Here is a 15,408-nt window from a genome sequence, read left to right as displayed (position 1 = left end):
CTGCACTTTCACCGGTTGTTGTCATATCATCCCGTTAACGGGATTGCAGCCATAAGAAGTTTTAATGCATATCATTCAATTAAAATATACACTGCTCAAAAAAATAAAGGGAACACTTAAACAACACAATGTAACTCCAAGTCAATCACACTTCTGTGAAATCAAACTGTCCACTGAGGAAGCAACACTGATTGACAATAAATTTCACATGCTGCTGTGCAAATGGAATAGACAACAGGTGGAAATTATAGGCAATTAGCAAGACACCCCCAATAAAGGAGTGGTTCTGCAGGTGGGGACCACAGACCACTTCTCAGTTCCTATGATTCCTGGCTGATGTTTTGGTCACTTTTGAATGCTGGCAGTGCTTTCACTCTAGTGGTAGCATGAGACAGAGTCTACAACCCACACAAGTGGCTCAGGTAGTGCAGCTCATCCAGGATGGGACATCAATGCGAGCTGTGGCAAGAAGGTTTGCTGTTTCTGTCAGCGTAGTGTCCAGAGCATGGAGGCGCTACCAGGAGACAGGCCAGTACATCAGGAAACGTGGAGGAGGCCGTAGGAGGGCAACAACCCAGCAGCAGGACCGCTACCTCCGCCTTTGTGCAGGAGGAGCACTGCCAGAGCCCTGCAAAATGACCTCCAGCAGGCCACAAATGTGCATGTGTCTGCTCAAACGGTCAGAAACAGACTCCATGAGGGTGGTATGAGGGCCCGACGTCCACAGGTGGGGGTTGTGCTTACAGCCCAACACCGTGCAGGACGTTTCTCATTTTCCAGAGACACCAAGATTGGCAAATTCGCCACTGGCGCCCTGTGCTCTTCACAGATGAAAGCAGTTTCACACTGAGCACATGTGACAGACTTGACAGAGTCTGGAGACGCCGTGGAGAACGTTCTGCTGCCTGCAACATCCTCCAGCATGACCGGTTTGGCGGTGGGTCAGTCATGGTGTGGCATTTCTTTGGGGGCCGCACAGACCTCCATGTGCTCGCCAGAGGTAGCTTGACTGCGATTAGGTACCGAGATGAGATCCTCAGACCCCTTGTATGCTGGTGCGGTTGGCCCTGGGTTCCTCCTAATGTGAGACAATGCTAGACCTCATGTGGCTGGAGTGTGTCAGCAGTTCCTGCAAGAGGAAGGCATTGATGCTATGGACTGGCCCGCATGTTCCCCAGACATGAATAAAATTGAGCACATCTGGGACATCATGTCTGGCTCCATCCACCAACGCCACGTTGCACCACAGACTGTCCAGGAGTTGGCGGATGCTTTAGTCCAGGTCTGGGAGGAGATCCCACAGGAGACCATCCGCCACCTCATCAGGAGCATGCCCAGGCATTGTAGGGAGGTCATACAGGCACGTGGAGGCCACACACACTACTGAGCCTCATTTTGACTAGTTTTAAGGACATTACATCAAAGTTGGATCAGCCTGTAGTGTGGTTTTCCACTATAATTTTGATTGTGACTCCAAATCCAGACCTCCATGGGCTGATAAATTTGATTTCCATTGATAATCTTTGTGTGATTTTGTTGTCAGCACATTCAACTATGTAAAGAAAAAAGTATTGAATAAAAATATTTCATTCATTCAGATCTAGGATGTGTTATTTTAGTGTTCCCTTTATTTTTTTGAGCAGTGTATATCCCACACAAGATTAAGGAATGGGACAAAGTGAATATAAGGTGGTTCTTGCGTCCATAGCAGGTCGTCTGAATTTGAGTGGTTACATACAATGCATGTTGGCAGAATGGCTGTGAGACAGACTGTTGCTGTGCTCCCAGGTAAGGCCCTTGTTTCCAGAACCTCTGAAGACTCCCAGTATTCAGCCGGGAGGTTTGAAGAAGACGTGTGTCAGCATCAGAGCCCATGTCCCATCATGCAGTGGCCTGATAGGGAGATGACATTAAAAGCATTATGTTCCTTTCATCACCAAAGCCATGTTCACTGCACATGTTGCTTAACAATTCAACTATTTTTGTTAGTGCCTTTGATATGGAAATTCACACATAAACATACTGTGGTGAAAGACTGCTGTGCAAGGATTTGGTTAACAGCTTTCTTCCTGGGCCCGTATTCACTAGGCCTCTACGACCAGCTCCCCCTTGTCAATGTAATCATTCAATGTGATATAAGATGTGAAACTGATCTGCCCTGGTCTGTCTGCATGCTGCCCTGGTCTGTCTGCATGCTGCCCTGGTCTGTATGCATGCTGCCCTGGTCTGTATGCATGCTGCCCTGGTCTGTTTGCATGCTGCCCTGGTCTGTTTGCATGCTGCCCTGGTCTGTCTGCATGCTGCCCTGGTCTGTTTGCATGCTGCCCTGGTCTGTCTGCATGCTGCCCTGGTCTGTCTGCATGCTGCCCTGGTCTGTCTGCGTGCTGCCCTGGTCTGTCTGCATGCTGCCCTGGTCTGTCTGCATGCTGCCCTGGTCTGTTTGCATGAGCCCTGGTCTGTCTGCATGCTGCCCTGGTCTGTGTGCTTGCTGCCCTGTCATGTTGCATGCTGCCCTGGTCTGTGTCTGCAGTCAGGTTGAGACTGGTCTGTCTGCATGCTGCCCTGGTCTGTCTGCAGTCATTTACATGGTACATTTAAGTCTGTTTGCATGCTGCCCTGGTCTTATCTGCATGCTGCCTTGGTCTGCCTTGGTGAATTGCCCTGGTCTGTCTGCAGAGCCCTGGTCTGTCTGCTGCCTGCTGTGTGCCCCCTGGTTTGTCTGCTGCCCTGGTTTGGCTGCACTGGTCTGTCTGCGTGCTGCCCTGGTCTGTCTGCTGGAAGCCCTGGTCTGTCTGCGTGAGGAGCTGGTCTGTCTGCGTGAGAACCCTGGTCTGTCTGCATGCTGCCCTGGTCGTGTCTGGATGAGTTGTTTGCAGGGGTTTGATGGCCAGGCAGTCTGGAGCTGCCAGCCAACAGCGGTCTGTTGCAGTAATCCAGACGGTCTGATGACAAGTGCCTGGATTGTTTGGACCTGCGTCTGCGTTCCCTGTGTGAGGCATGGGCTGTATGCTGCTGCCCTGGATATTGTAGAGCATGAACCTACTGCAGGAACGGGTCATGCTTCCTTTTGATGTTAGGTTGAGAACTGACCTTGTTGTCCAGGATCACGGTCTTCTTAGCGCCCTGGTCTGGAGGAAACAATGGTCTGTCTGCCGTGATGGTGTCTTCTCAGTCATGGTCTGAACGGGCAGTCCTTCTACCAGGTCAGCTCCGTCTTGCCGAGGTTCAGCTTGAGGTGGTCTGCATCCGGTCATGTCTGCACACTGGTCTGTCTGCCAGACATGCAGAGACTGGTCTACTACCAGATCTGGTCTTCAGAAGTCATGGAGACTGGTCTACTACCATGTCATGTGTCTGCATAGTCAATGTTGGAGAGACTGGTCTACCACCAGGTCATGTGTCTTCTTCAGGTGTACTGGTCGACTACCAGAGTGTCCTAGAACAGAGACACTGGTCTACTACCAGTCATGTGTCTTCTCAGTCAGGGTCTACTGAGACAGGTCTACTACCACGTCACCTGGTAGGAGCTTCCTGTCAGGTTGAGACTGGTCTACTCCAGGTCATGTGTCTTCTCAGTCAGGTTGACACTGGTCTACTACCAGGTCATGTGTCTTCTCAGTCATGTTGATCTGACTGGTCATGTTGACACTGGTTCTACCAGCCATGTGTCTTCTCAGTCATGATGACACAGGTCTACTACCAGGTCATGTGTCTTCTCAGTCATGTTGACACTGGTCTACTACCAGAGAATGTGTCTCTCTCAATCAGGTTGAGACTGGTCTGACTTGGAGTCATGTGTCTTCTCAGTCAGGTTGAGGGAGAGCTGGTCTTCTCGGACACTGGTCTAGAGTCATGTTGACACTGGTCTACTAACAGGTCATGTGTCTTCTCAGTCATGTTGACACTGGTCTACTACCAGGTCATGTGTCTTCTCAGTCAGGTTGAGACTGGTCTACTACCAGTTCATGTGTCTTCTCAGTCAGGTTGAGACTGGTCTACTACCAGGTCATGTGTCTTCTCAGTCATGTTGACACTGGTCTACTACCAGTTCCTGTGTCTTCTCAGTCATGTTGACACTGGTCTACTACCAGGTCATGTGTCTTCTCAGTCATGTTGACACTGGTCTACTACCAGATCATGTGTCTTCTCAGTCATGTTGAGACTGGTCTACTACCAGGTCATGTGTCTTCTCAGTCAGGTTGAAACTGGTCTACTACCAGGTCATGTTGACACTGGTCTACTACCAGTGCATGTGTCTTCTCAGTCAGTGCCAACTTTGTTGTGCCAACTATCTGCACACAACCGAAGAACAAGATTCCACACTGGAGGAGGGAAAAAAGCTCCCTAAGTATGATTCCCAATCAGAGACAATGATAGACAGCTGTCTCTGATTGAGAACCATACCTGGCCAAACACAAAGAAATAGAAAACATAGAAACATGAACATAGAATGCCCACCCTAGTCACACGCTGGCCTAACCAAAATAGAGAATAAAACCTTTCTATGTCCAGGGAGTGACAGGGTGACTACTTTGAATAATATAAAATATATTCTGATTTGTTTAAGAGTTATTTGATTGGTACAGGATTCCATATGTGTTATTTCATAGTTTTGTTGTCTTCACTATTATTCTACAATTCTACAGGTGTGTCCAAACTTTTGACTGGTACTGTACACATAATCAAATGCAAATCTTAGAATCATCTATTAAAGACTACCAGAACCCACTGGATTCTTCAATTACATTGAATGAACTACAGGGCAAAATACAAACCCTCCAACCCAATAAGGCCTGTGGTGTTGTTGGTATCCTCAATGAAATGATCAAATATACAGACCACAAATTCGAAATGGCGATACTAAAACTCTTTATCATCATCTTCATTGCCATCTATTTTGTGAAGTGCACCAGTCCCTCCTGCAGCAAAGCACCCCCAGAACATGATGCTGCCACCCCCGTGCTTCACGGTTGGGATGGTGTTCTTCGGCTTGCAACCCTCCCACTTTTTACTCCAAACATAACGAAGGTCGTTATGGCCAAACAGTTCTATTTCTGTGTCATTAGACCAGAGGATATTTCTCCAAAAAGTACTATCTTTGTCCCCATGTGCAGTTGCAAACCGTTGTCTTGCTCTTTTATGGCAGTTTTGGATCAGTGTCTTCTTCCTTGCTGAGTGGCCTTTCAGGTTATGTTGATATAGGACTCGTTTTACTGTGGATATATACTTTTGTACCCGTTTCCTCCAGCATCTTCACAAGGTCCTTTGCTGTTGTTCTGGGATTGATTTGCACTTTTCGCAAAGTATGTTCATCTCTAGGAGACAGAACGCGTCTCCTTCCTGAGCGGTATGACGGCTGCGTGGTCCCATGGTGTTTATACTTGCATACTATTGTTTGTACAGATGAACGTTGTACCTTCAGGCATTTGGAAATTGCTCCCAAGGATGAACCAGACTTGTGGGGGTCTACAATTTCTTTTCTGAGGTCTTGGCTGATTTCTTTTGATTTTCCCATGATGTCAAGCAAAGAGGCACTGAGTTTTAAGGTAGGCCTCGAAATACATCCACAGGTACAGGTAATTTATTCAAATTATGTCAATCTGCCTATCAGAAGCTTCTAAGCTTTGACATAATTTTCTGGAATTTTCCGAGCTGTTTGTAGGCACAGTCAACTTAGTATATGTTAACTTCTGCCCCACGGGAATTGTGATACATTGAATTATATGTGAAATAATCTGTCTGTAAACAATTGTTGGAAAAATGACTTGTGTCATGCTTAGAGTAGATGTCCTAACCGAATTGCAAAAACTATAGTTTGTTAACACAAAATTTGTGGAGTGGTTGAAAAATGAGCTATTAATGACTCCAACCTAAGTGTGTTTAAACTTCAGACTTCAAATGTACCTTGGCCCAAACATCAGCGCCACGGGTAACTTCCAAAAAGCTGTGAACAAGCTGAGAGTCTACTCTGTCCCTTCCTCTCTCCCTCCCTTTTTCCCTCCCTTCCTACCTCCCTCCCTCCCTTCCACCTCCCTCCCTTTCGCTCTCCCTACCTCCCTTTCTCCTTACCTTTCTCCCTCCCTCCCTCCCCCTCCCTCTCTCCCTCCCTACCTCCCCCTCCCTCTATCCCTTTCTTCCTACCTTTCTTCCTCCCTTCCTACCTCCCGCCCTTTCTCTCTCCCTCCCTTCCTATCTCCCTCCCTTACTTTCTCTCTCCCACCTTCCCTTCCTACCTCCCTCCCTCCCTTAATTTCTCCCTCCCTTCCTACCTCACTCCCTTTCTCCCTCCCTTCCTCTCTTCCTACCTCCCTTTCTCTCTCCCTCCCTCCCTCCCTTTCCCCGACCCTGCCTTTCTCCCTCCCTTTCTCCCTCCCTACTGTCCATCCTTCCCTCCTTACCTCCCTCCATTTCTCTCTCCAACCCATCCTACCTCCCTCCTTACCCCCATCCTCCTATCCTTCCCTCCCTTTCTGCCTCCCTTCCTCTCTCCCTCCCTCTCTTCTCCCTCCCTTCCTATCTCCCTCCCTTACTTTCTCTCTCCCACCCTCCCTTCCTACCTCCCTCCCTACCTTAATTTCTCCTTCCCTTCCTAACTCCCTCCCTTTCCTCTCCCATGTTGTTTCCATGTGGTCTCCATGTGGTCTCCATGTTGTTTCCAAGGGGTTTCCATGTGGTCTCCATCTGGTCTCCAGGTGGTCTCCATGTGGTCTCCATGTGGTCTCCATGTTGTTTCCATGTGGTCTCCATGTGGTCTCCATGTTGTTTCCAAGGGGTCTCCATGTAGTCTCCATGTGGTCTCCATGTGGTCTCCATGTTGTTTCCAAGGGGTCTCCATGTGGTCTCCATGTTGTTTTCATGTGGTCTCCATGTGGTTTCCATGTGGTCTCCATGTGGTTGATACCATTCCACTGACTCCATTCCAGCCATCACCGTGAGCTGTCCTACCCTCAGCAGCCTCCACAAAACAGACAACCTTGACTTATGTGGAATATTACCTATTCAGTTTCAACAACTTTTCTTTTAAGAAATGCCTTACAGTAAAGTTTCTACACCACTGCAGTTGATTACATGTACAGCTCACATTATTCACTGCTGAATGGAGTCAAGCTGACATAGCTGTTTTCCAGCATAATAGTAGTTGTAATACTGCCTGGTTCCCCATCTTCATTCATCAGTATCTCCTCAATGATCGTATAATCTAGTAGTTGGAGTCTACTCATCAATAGAAGCATTATCCAATAAGCCATTTGGTTTTGTGTCCTTTAGAGAGAAATACCAGCTAGACAGGGAGTCAGCACAATTCTCACAAAGCTGCTGTGGTGATGGTCTTTCCTGAGTCTCTGATACACCCAGAAACACAAAGACTTTTCTACACAGGAGAATTGTCTCTGTGGTTTCTGGAGAAATGCATGCAGTATTCAGGTGTAAATGTGTCCTTTGTGTATCGCCCCAGGTGGTGTAGTCTAGTTTTGCTAACGTGTTCCCTCACCTCACTAGCCTTACTTGCCAACCTGCTTTAATGACCTTCCTCCCTACTGTTTCTCCCTTTGACTGTATAGCCTGTTTTCTACAAGGACAATGAGTACATTACAGGGTTGTACCCTGCTCTCACGGTGTGTGAGACTAATATTACTTACACTTACATAAAGAACCCTACAGTGCCTTGCGAAAGTATTCGGCCGCCTTGAACTTTGCGACCTTTTGCCACATTTCAGGCTTCAAACATAAAGATACAATCCGTCTGAAACTTTGAACATGGCTTCCATCTTGTGGACAACATTGGAATTACAACCAGAGTGTTGGCTGTTCTGCTGCATTTCAAAGAATGTGGTTGGTTTTTTCTTTGTATTTTCTTCTCCCAGATCTATTGTGTTATATTCTCCTACATTCAATTCACATTATTCTCCTACATTCAATTCACACACTTCAAAGTGTTTAATTTCAAATGGTACCAAGTATACAAATTTCTTTGCTTCAGGACCTGAGCTACAGGCAGTTAGATTTGGGTTTGTCATTTAGCTGAAAATGTAATAAATGTCTGTACATACATTAGAAACATGTAATGATATTGAATCCAGTGACCCTCTTCAGTTTATGCTCTGATGAGATGTTAGAGACTCTTTAAGATTAAGAACTCATGGCACAGAGTGGGAGACCATCTAACAGCACCAAAACAGAATCCTCAATTACGTGTTTTCAAATTTCCAAATTAGATATCTGTTGTTTCGCACATACAGAAAGAGAGAAATCCAAATAATATTGACACAATGTACAAAGAAAATATCTGTTGAAGACAGTAATGAGTCCACTATCCTAAAGACTTCCAGCACCTGCAAATAAATGATCACCTAGAAACTAAATCCATTCTCAGACACCATGGACACACTTTGACCATCCATCCATAGTCCCTAAGACGTTCTAGTACGGTAGGCTAAAACAGGGTCACACAGAGTATTTATTGGTAGCAGTAAACACATCTACGAAGGTATACACCTCACCTCACACTAGGCTACCATGGGGCGGCATGGTAGCCTAGTGGTTAGAGCATTGGACTCGTAACCGAGGTTCATTCTGAATTAACCCAAATTGAAAATAAGAATTTGTTCCTGAGCTGACAAATCAAAACACAGGTAGTTATGGGCTGAAAAAAAGACACCTGTATCATATCAGACATCGAGTTGAAATGTATTACATTTTGAGTTTGCATCCCAATATTACAATTGATACACATCACAGAAGACTGAAATATCACAAAACCACTTGACATAAAAACACTGGATTTTGAAAATAATGTTAATTAATTACGCATTTTTAAAAAATATTCATTACATTCCACCCATGAGGTCACTGGGTCATTTTACTACCAAACTAATGGTATGGTCCATAATTCATACCTTCCTCTTCCGCACTGTGCACTAAGGCCAATCAAACAAAGTGTTGCAATATTGAACGTTCCGCTCCCGTCCACACATGTTCATGGGATACTTTTCCAAGGAGGTGAGTGGACGCGGAACCAGACATGTGGATGGTCACAGAAGGTTTATTTATGTGTAGAAGATGAGTTCAGGTATCTGTCCCCCTTGGACTCCGGTTCCGTTGGTACTGTCTGACGAACACTGGAACTGAAAAGTCACCTTCCCACACTGCACCTCCGTCATGCCTTCCTGTCCAAAGTAACTCAACTCACTCCCATCCAGCACCACGCTGGCCGTGTAGAACATATCCGGTTCTATCTGCACAGGGTACTCAAACCACACAGGGAACGTGTTGCTAGAACCATCAGAGAAGTATTTACTCAGGTTCTGTCCGAGGAGAAGGCCCTGGCGTTTGAGCTCAATCTTAGCCGAGTACTCCGCCGATCCGCAGCTGGAGCCATAGAGGCCGAACCCAGCGATGAAGATGCGTTGGTCCACTGTGAACTGAATGCTGTCGCAGCGTCCCCGGTAGCGCCACTGGTTGCTCCGGTAGGCACAGGACTGGAAACGGTGGCATTGCTGAGGAGACAAGCCCTTCCGTGGTTGGCTGGCGAACAGGAGGTCTGGTTTCTTGGCTGCGGTGTACCACAGGAAGATGTCGTGGATTTCGTTCAGGGTCAGGACGCCTGACTGAGCGGCACCATTGGCAAAGTCATCCAATGTCATGGTGGGGATGCGAATGAGGAATACGGCCTTACCCAGCACCTACAAAATAAAGAGGGTTGATTCATTTATTCAAAAAAATATATACACTTGAAGTCGGAAGTTTACATACACCTTAGCCAACTACATTTAAACTCAGTTTTTCACAATTCCTGACATTTAATCCTGGTAAAAATTCCCTGTCTATTAATTTCTTTCATCACATTCCCAGTGGGTCAGAAGTTTACATTAGTATTTGGTAGCATTGCCTTTAAAATTGTTTAACTTGGGTCAAATATTTCAGGTAGCCTTCCACAAGCTTTCCACAAAAGTTTGGTGAATTTTTGCCCATTCCTCCTGACAGTCAGGTTTTTAGGCCTCCTTGCTCGCACATGCTTTCTCAGCTTTCTCAGTTCTGCACACAAAAATTGTTTGTACAGATGAACGTGGCACCTTCAGGTGTTTGGAAATTGTTCCCAAGGATGAATCAGACTTGTGGAGGTCTAAAACAAATTCTCGGAAGTCTTGACTGATTTCTTTTGATTTTCCCATGATGTCAAGCAAAGAGGCACTGAGTTTGAAGGTAGGCCTTGAAATACATCCACACGTACGCTCCAATTGACTCAAATGATGTCAATTAGCCTATCAGAAGCTTCTAAAGCCATGACATCATTTTCTGGAATTTTCCTAGCTGTTTAAAGGCACTGTCAACTTAGTGTATGTAAACTTCTGAGCCATTGGAATTGTGATGCAATGAATTATAAGTGAAATAATCTGTGAACAATTGTTGGGGAAAAAAAGTAGATGTCCTAACCAACTTGCCAAAAATATAATTTGTTAACAAGAAATTTGTAGAGTGAAAAACGAGTTTTAATGACTCCAACCAAAGTGTATGTAAACTTCCGACTTCAACTGCATATATTAAAACCACACCTGGTAAAACCTAAATACTTAACACACTAGAAACTGAGGAGCCATACAAAGTACTCCTAAACATTCCATACTATTGTATATCAGCATAAGATATCATGAATAATTACATTCATAAGAGAATGGAGTGACCTTCACCCAACACTCATGTTGCCAAACATACCCTTGTAAAACTGACCATCCTACCGATCCTCGACTTCGGCGATGTCATCTATAAAATAGCCTCCAACACTCTACTCAACAAATTGGATGCAGTCTTTCACAGTGCCATCCGTTTTGTCACTAAAGCCCCATATACTACCCACCACTGCGACCTGTACGCCCTCGTTGGTTGGCCCTCGCTTCATACTCATCGCCACTGGCTACAGGTTATCTCTGTAGGTAAGGCCCCACCTTATCTCAGCTCACTGGTCACCATAGCAGCACCCACTCGTAGCACACGCTCCAGCAGGTATATCTCACTGGTCACCCCCAAAGCCAATTCCTCCTTTGTCCTCTTTCCTTTCAGTTCTCTGCTGCCAATGACTGGAACAAATTGCAAAAATCTCTGAAGCTGGAGACCCATATCTCCCTCACTGGCTTTAAGCACCAGCTGTCAGAGCAGCTCACAGATCACTGCACCTGTATATAGCCCATCTGTAAACAGCACATTTATCTACCTCATCCCCATACTGTATTTATTTATTTATTTATCTTGCTCCTTTACACCTCTGTATCTCTATTTGCACATTCATTTTCTGCACATCTACCATTCCAGTGTTTAATTGCTATATTGTAATTACTTCACCACCATGGCCTATTTATTGCCTTAACTCCCTTATCTTACCTCATTTCACTCACTGTATATAGACTTCTTGTTTCTTTTGTTCTACTGTATTATTGACTGTATGTTTTGTTTATTCCATGTGTAACTCTGTGCTGTTATATGTGTCGAATTGCTATGCTTTATCTTGGCCAGGTCGCAGTTGCAAATGAGAACTTGTTCTCAACTGGCCTACCTGGTTAAATACAGGTGTTCTCAACTAGCCTACCTGGTTAAATAAAGGTGAAATAAACATTTAAAAAAACACCTAGCAACGTCATCAACCTCTTGCCATAATGGCTAAAATGTTGGGTTGGTAATTACTGTCATTGCTGCAGTAATCCAGTTAGTATTACCTTGCGTTTGTTGTCGATGGAGGTGGTGAGGTCCTGTCTCTGACACTCTTCCTCGGCCCAGCTCAGAGCTGCCTCAAACACCACATCCTCCTTGGCATTGAGGGTCTCTCTCTGGAGGATACTCGCTAGTGTCTGGGAGTCGATGTCAGTGAAACCCTCCGACCGCAGGGCCAGCTCTGCCTGGGCATCAATCACCTGGTGGAATGAGGATGGACAGCGTGAATAATCTGCAGGCTATAGATGTGTTTTGGCCGCATCTTTCTTCTGCATGCAGAGACAACTGGTCAAATTGGAGATAACAGACAACATCAATGATAAACACATTTTCGCCCAAAATATACTGATCAAAAATATAAACACAACATGTAAAGTGTTGATCCCATGTTTCATGAGATGAAATAAAAGATCCCAGAAATGTTCCATATGCACAAAAAGCTTATTTTTCACAAATTTGTTTACATCCCTGTTATAATTAGCATTTCTCCTTTGCCAAGATGAACCTTCCACCTGATATGTGGCATATCAAGAAGCTGATTAACCCCCGAAGGTTGATGTTTGCACCATCGAGGAAATCTAATTTGCAAAATTAAGCGAGATGCTTCTCTGTTCACTGCATCAGTCCACATCTGAAAGGTTAAAGAGATAGGTGTTTATCAGACCATGAATCCCTAAAAGCGGCCTTCTCACAAAATCGTCTGTAGGGTCCAACCCCAACAAGAGTCTTGGGTCTGAAGTCAGTACAGCCAATCCGCCAACTCTGTCTGTAGCGTCCAAACAGTTTGGGATACACTAACATGACCCCTCTGTGGAAAGATGAGACATATTGTTGTTTTGCTGTAGGACGCCCACAGGCCTCACAAGACTCGTCTGAAGGTCCCTCGGTACCAGTTGGAAACATGGATGGAAGTATATATGGAGACTGTTTAGAACCAAAAATCAGGGGTTAAATACACTGTTTCCTGATGTTTCTTCTATTTCTCAGATATAGGACAGACACGTCAGAACAAACTTCCTTCAGATATTTTGAGGGGGACTATGTGTTGTTCTATGTAGTGAATATGTAATAACATTTTTCATTTAATACATGTTTTTGATACTTCAAGGGGTCTTAAAATTCTAAATCAAGTAGCAAAAAAAAAAAATCATGGTTATGGCCTTAATAAAACAATTAATTATATCTATTATATCTATGTATATCTATACAATATAATTATATATTAATTATAATTAATTATATAATTATATATATATGTAGAACCCCTCCCCCTCACCTACCTCCATCGGCATGGACAGGGCTTAGACTCACAATGCCACAGATTTTTTTAAGTTTTGAGGGAGCATGCAATTGGCATGCTGACTGTTGGAGTGTCCACCAGAGCTGTTGCCAGAAAACAAAATGTTCATTTCTCTACTATAAGCTACCTCCAACGTAGTTTTAGAGAATTTGGCAGAAAGACCAACTTGCCTCACAAACGCAAGACCACGTGTAACTTTGTTAGCCCAGGACCTCCACATCCAGCTTCTTCACCTGCGGGATCGTCTGAGACCAGACACCTGGGCAGCTGATCAAATCATTTCTCTACAAACTGTCAGTAACTGTTTCATCCATCTCTGTGGCTCATCATCCTGTGACCTGACTGCAGTTCGGTTTTGTAACCGACATCAGTGTGGAAATGCTCACCTTCAATGGCCACTGCAATGCTGGAGAAGTTTAAAAGAAGCGTTGTAGCGACCAGAGCAGGCACAGAGTGCTTGCTCCCTGTGGCACAAAACAAGTGTACCAGCAGGCTCCGGGGACCAAGGAACATATCACAGTGCTGGCCTTCTTCAACGCAGCTGGGGAGGACGTCCCCCCGTTTATCATCTACCCCAAGTGTTTCCCCGGTGGCACTAAACACTTGAAGAAGCTCTTCACGGATTAATCCAGGTTTCAACTGTACCGGGCAGATGGCAGACAGCGTGTATGGCGTTGTGTTGTCGAGCGGTTTGCTGATGTCAACGTTGTGAACAGAGTTCCTCGTGGTGGTGGTGGTGGTATGGTATTGGCAGGCATAAGCTATGGACAACGAACACTATTGCATTTTATCTATGGCAATTTGAATGCACAGAGATACCATGTCGAGGTCCTGAGGCCCATTGTCATGCCATTCAGCCACCCCCAACACCTCATGTTTCAGAATGAGGACGGACGGACGGCCCCATGTCGCAATTTCCTGGAAGCTGAAAACGTCCCACTTCTTCCAAGGCCTGCATACTCAGACATGTCACTGACTGATCATGTTTGGGATGCTCTGGATCGATGTGTACGACAGCGTGTTCTAGTTCCCGTCAATATCCAGCAACTTTGAACAGCCATTGAAGAGGAGTGGGACAACATTCCACAGGCCACAATCAACAGTCTGATCAAATCTATGTGAAGGAGATTTGTTGCACTGCATGAGGCAAATGGTGGAACCAGATACTGACTGGTTTTCTGATCCACGCCCCGACCAACAGATGCATATCTGTATTCCCAGTCATGTGATATCCATAGATTTTGTCCTAATTTATTTATTTCAATTGACTGATTTCTTTATATAAACTGTAAGCTTTAAAAGTCAGCTTTAAAATTGTTGCATTTATATTTGTATATTTTTGTGTAGCGTAGCATTATATACGACAGTACCTATAATGCCCTATCCCTATGTAACACAACCTGTTCTATCTTAGGAAAGATGTTCCTGAACCTATTATAGTGACACATCTTCTTTCCAATAAATCAGAAGTAAAACTACCTTCTTATCAAAACACTATTCACAAAAAGGTTTCTCATTGGCTCCTTGTCAGTACAATATTCACAAAGGTTTCTCACTGTCTCCTTGTCAGTACAATATTCACAAAGGTTTCTCACTGCCTCCTTGTCAGTACACTATTCACAAAGGTTTCTCACTGTCTCCATGTCAATACAATACTCTCAAGGGTTTCTCACTGCCTCCTTGTCAGTTGTCAGTACAATACTCTCAAGGGTTTCTCACTGTCTCCTTGTCAGTACAATATTCACAAAGGTTTCTCACTGTCTCCTTGTCAGTACAATATTCACAAAGGTTTCTCACTGTCTCCTTGTCAGTACAATATTCACAAAGGTTTCTCACTGTCTCCTTGTCAGTACAATATTCACAAAGGTTTCTCACTGTCTCCTTGGTTTCTCACTTCTCCTTGTCAGTACAATATTCACAAAGGTTTCTCACTGTCTCCTTGTCAGTACAATATTCACAAAGGTTTCTCACTGTCTCCTTGTCAGTACAATATTCACAAAGGTTTCTCACTGTCTCCTTGTCAGTACAATATTCACAAAGGTTTCTCACTGTCTCCTTGTCAGTACAATATTCACAAAGGTTTCTCACTGTCTCCTTGTCAGTACAATACAAAGGTTTCTCACTCACTGCCTCCTTGTCAGCACACAATTCACAAAGGTTTCTCACTGTCTCCTCCTTGTCAGTACACTATTCACAAAGGTTTCTCACTGTCTCCTTGTCAGTACAATATTCACAAAGGTTTCTCACTGCCTCCTTGTCAGTACAATATTCACAAAGGTTTCTCACTGTCTCCATGTCAGTACAATATTCAAAAGGTTTCTCACTGTCTCCTTGTCAGTACAATATTCACAAAGGTTTCTCACTGTCTCCTTGTCAGTACTACTCTCAAGGGTTTCTCACTGTCTCCT

At 44.8% G+C, this 15,408-nt stretch overlaps 2 protein-coding genes across 2 annotated transcripts in view; one reads left to right on the top strand and one right to left on the bottom strand.

The window, feature by feature from the left end:
• Window positions 1-15,408, top strand: part of LOC135518427 (isthmin-1-like) — a 336,779-nt gene that overhangs the window by 182,964 nt on the left and 138,407 nt on the right. The window lies entirely within an intron of this gene.
• Window positions 8,849-15,408, bottom strand: part of LOC135516932 (BTB/POZ domain-containing protein 3-like) — a 29,673-nt gene continuing 23,113 nt past the window's right edge. Inside the window, exons 5-6 of the mRNA XM_064941000.1 lie at window positions 11,706-11,900; window positions 8,849-9,680 (exon numbers count right to left, since the gene is read on the bottom strand). Coding sequence (XP_064797072.1) covers window positions 9,045-9,680; window positions 11,706-11,900 — 831 coding nt within the window. The 3' untranslated portion in view covers window positions 8,849-9,044. The remainder of the gene's footprint in view (window positions 9,681-11,705; window positions 11,901-15,408) is intronic.

This window comes from Oncorhynchus masou, chromosome 28 (genome assembly GCF_036934945.1).
Source record: "Oncorhynchus masou masou isolate Uvic2021 chromosome 28, UVic_Omas_1.1, whole genome shotgun sequence".
NCBI lineage: Eukaryota > Metazoa > Chordata > Actinopteri > Salmoniformes > Salmonidae > Oncorhynchus > Oncorhynchus masou.
The sequence above is the reverse complement of the archived record's forward strand: the minus strand, read 5'-3'. Positions and strand labels throughout refer to the sequence as shown.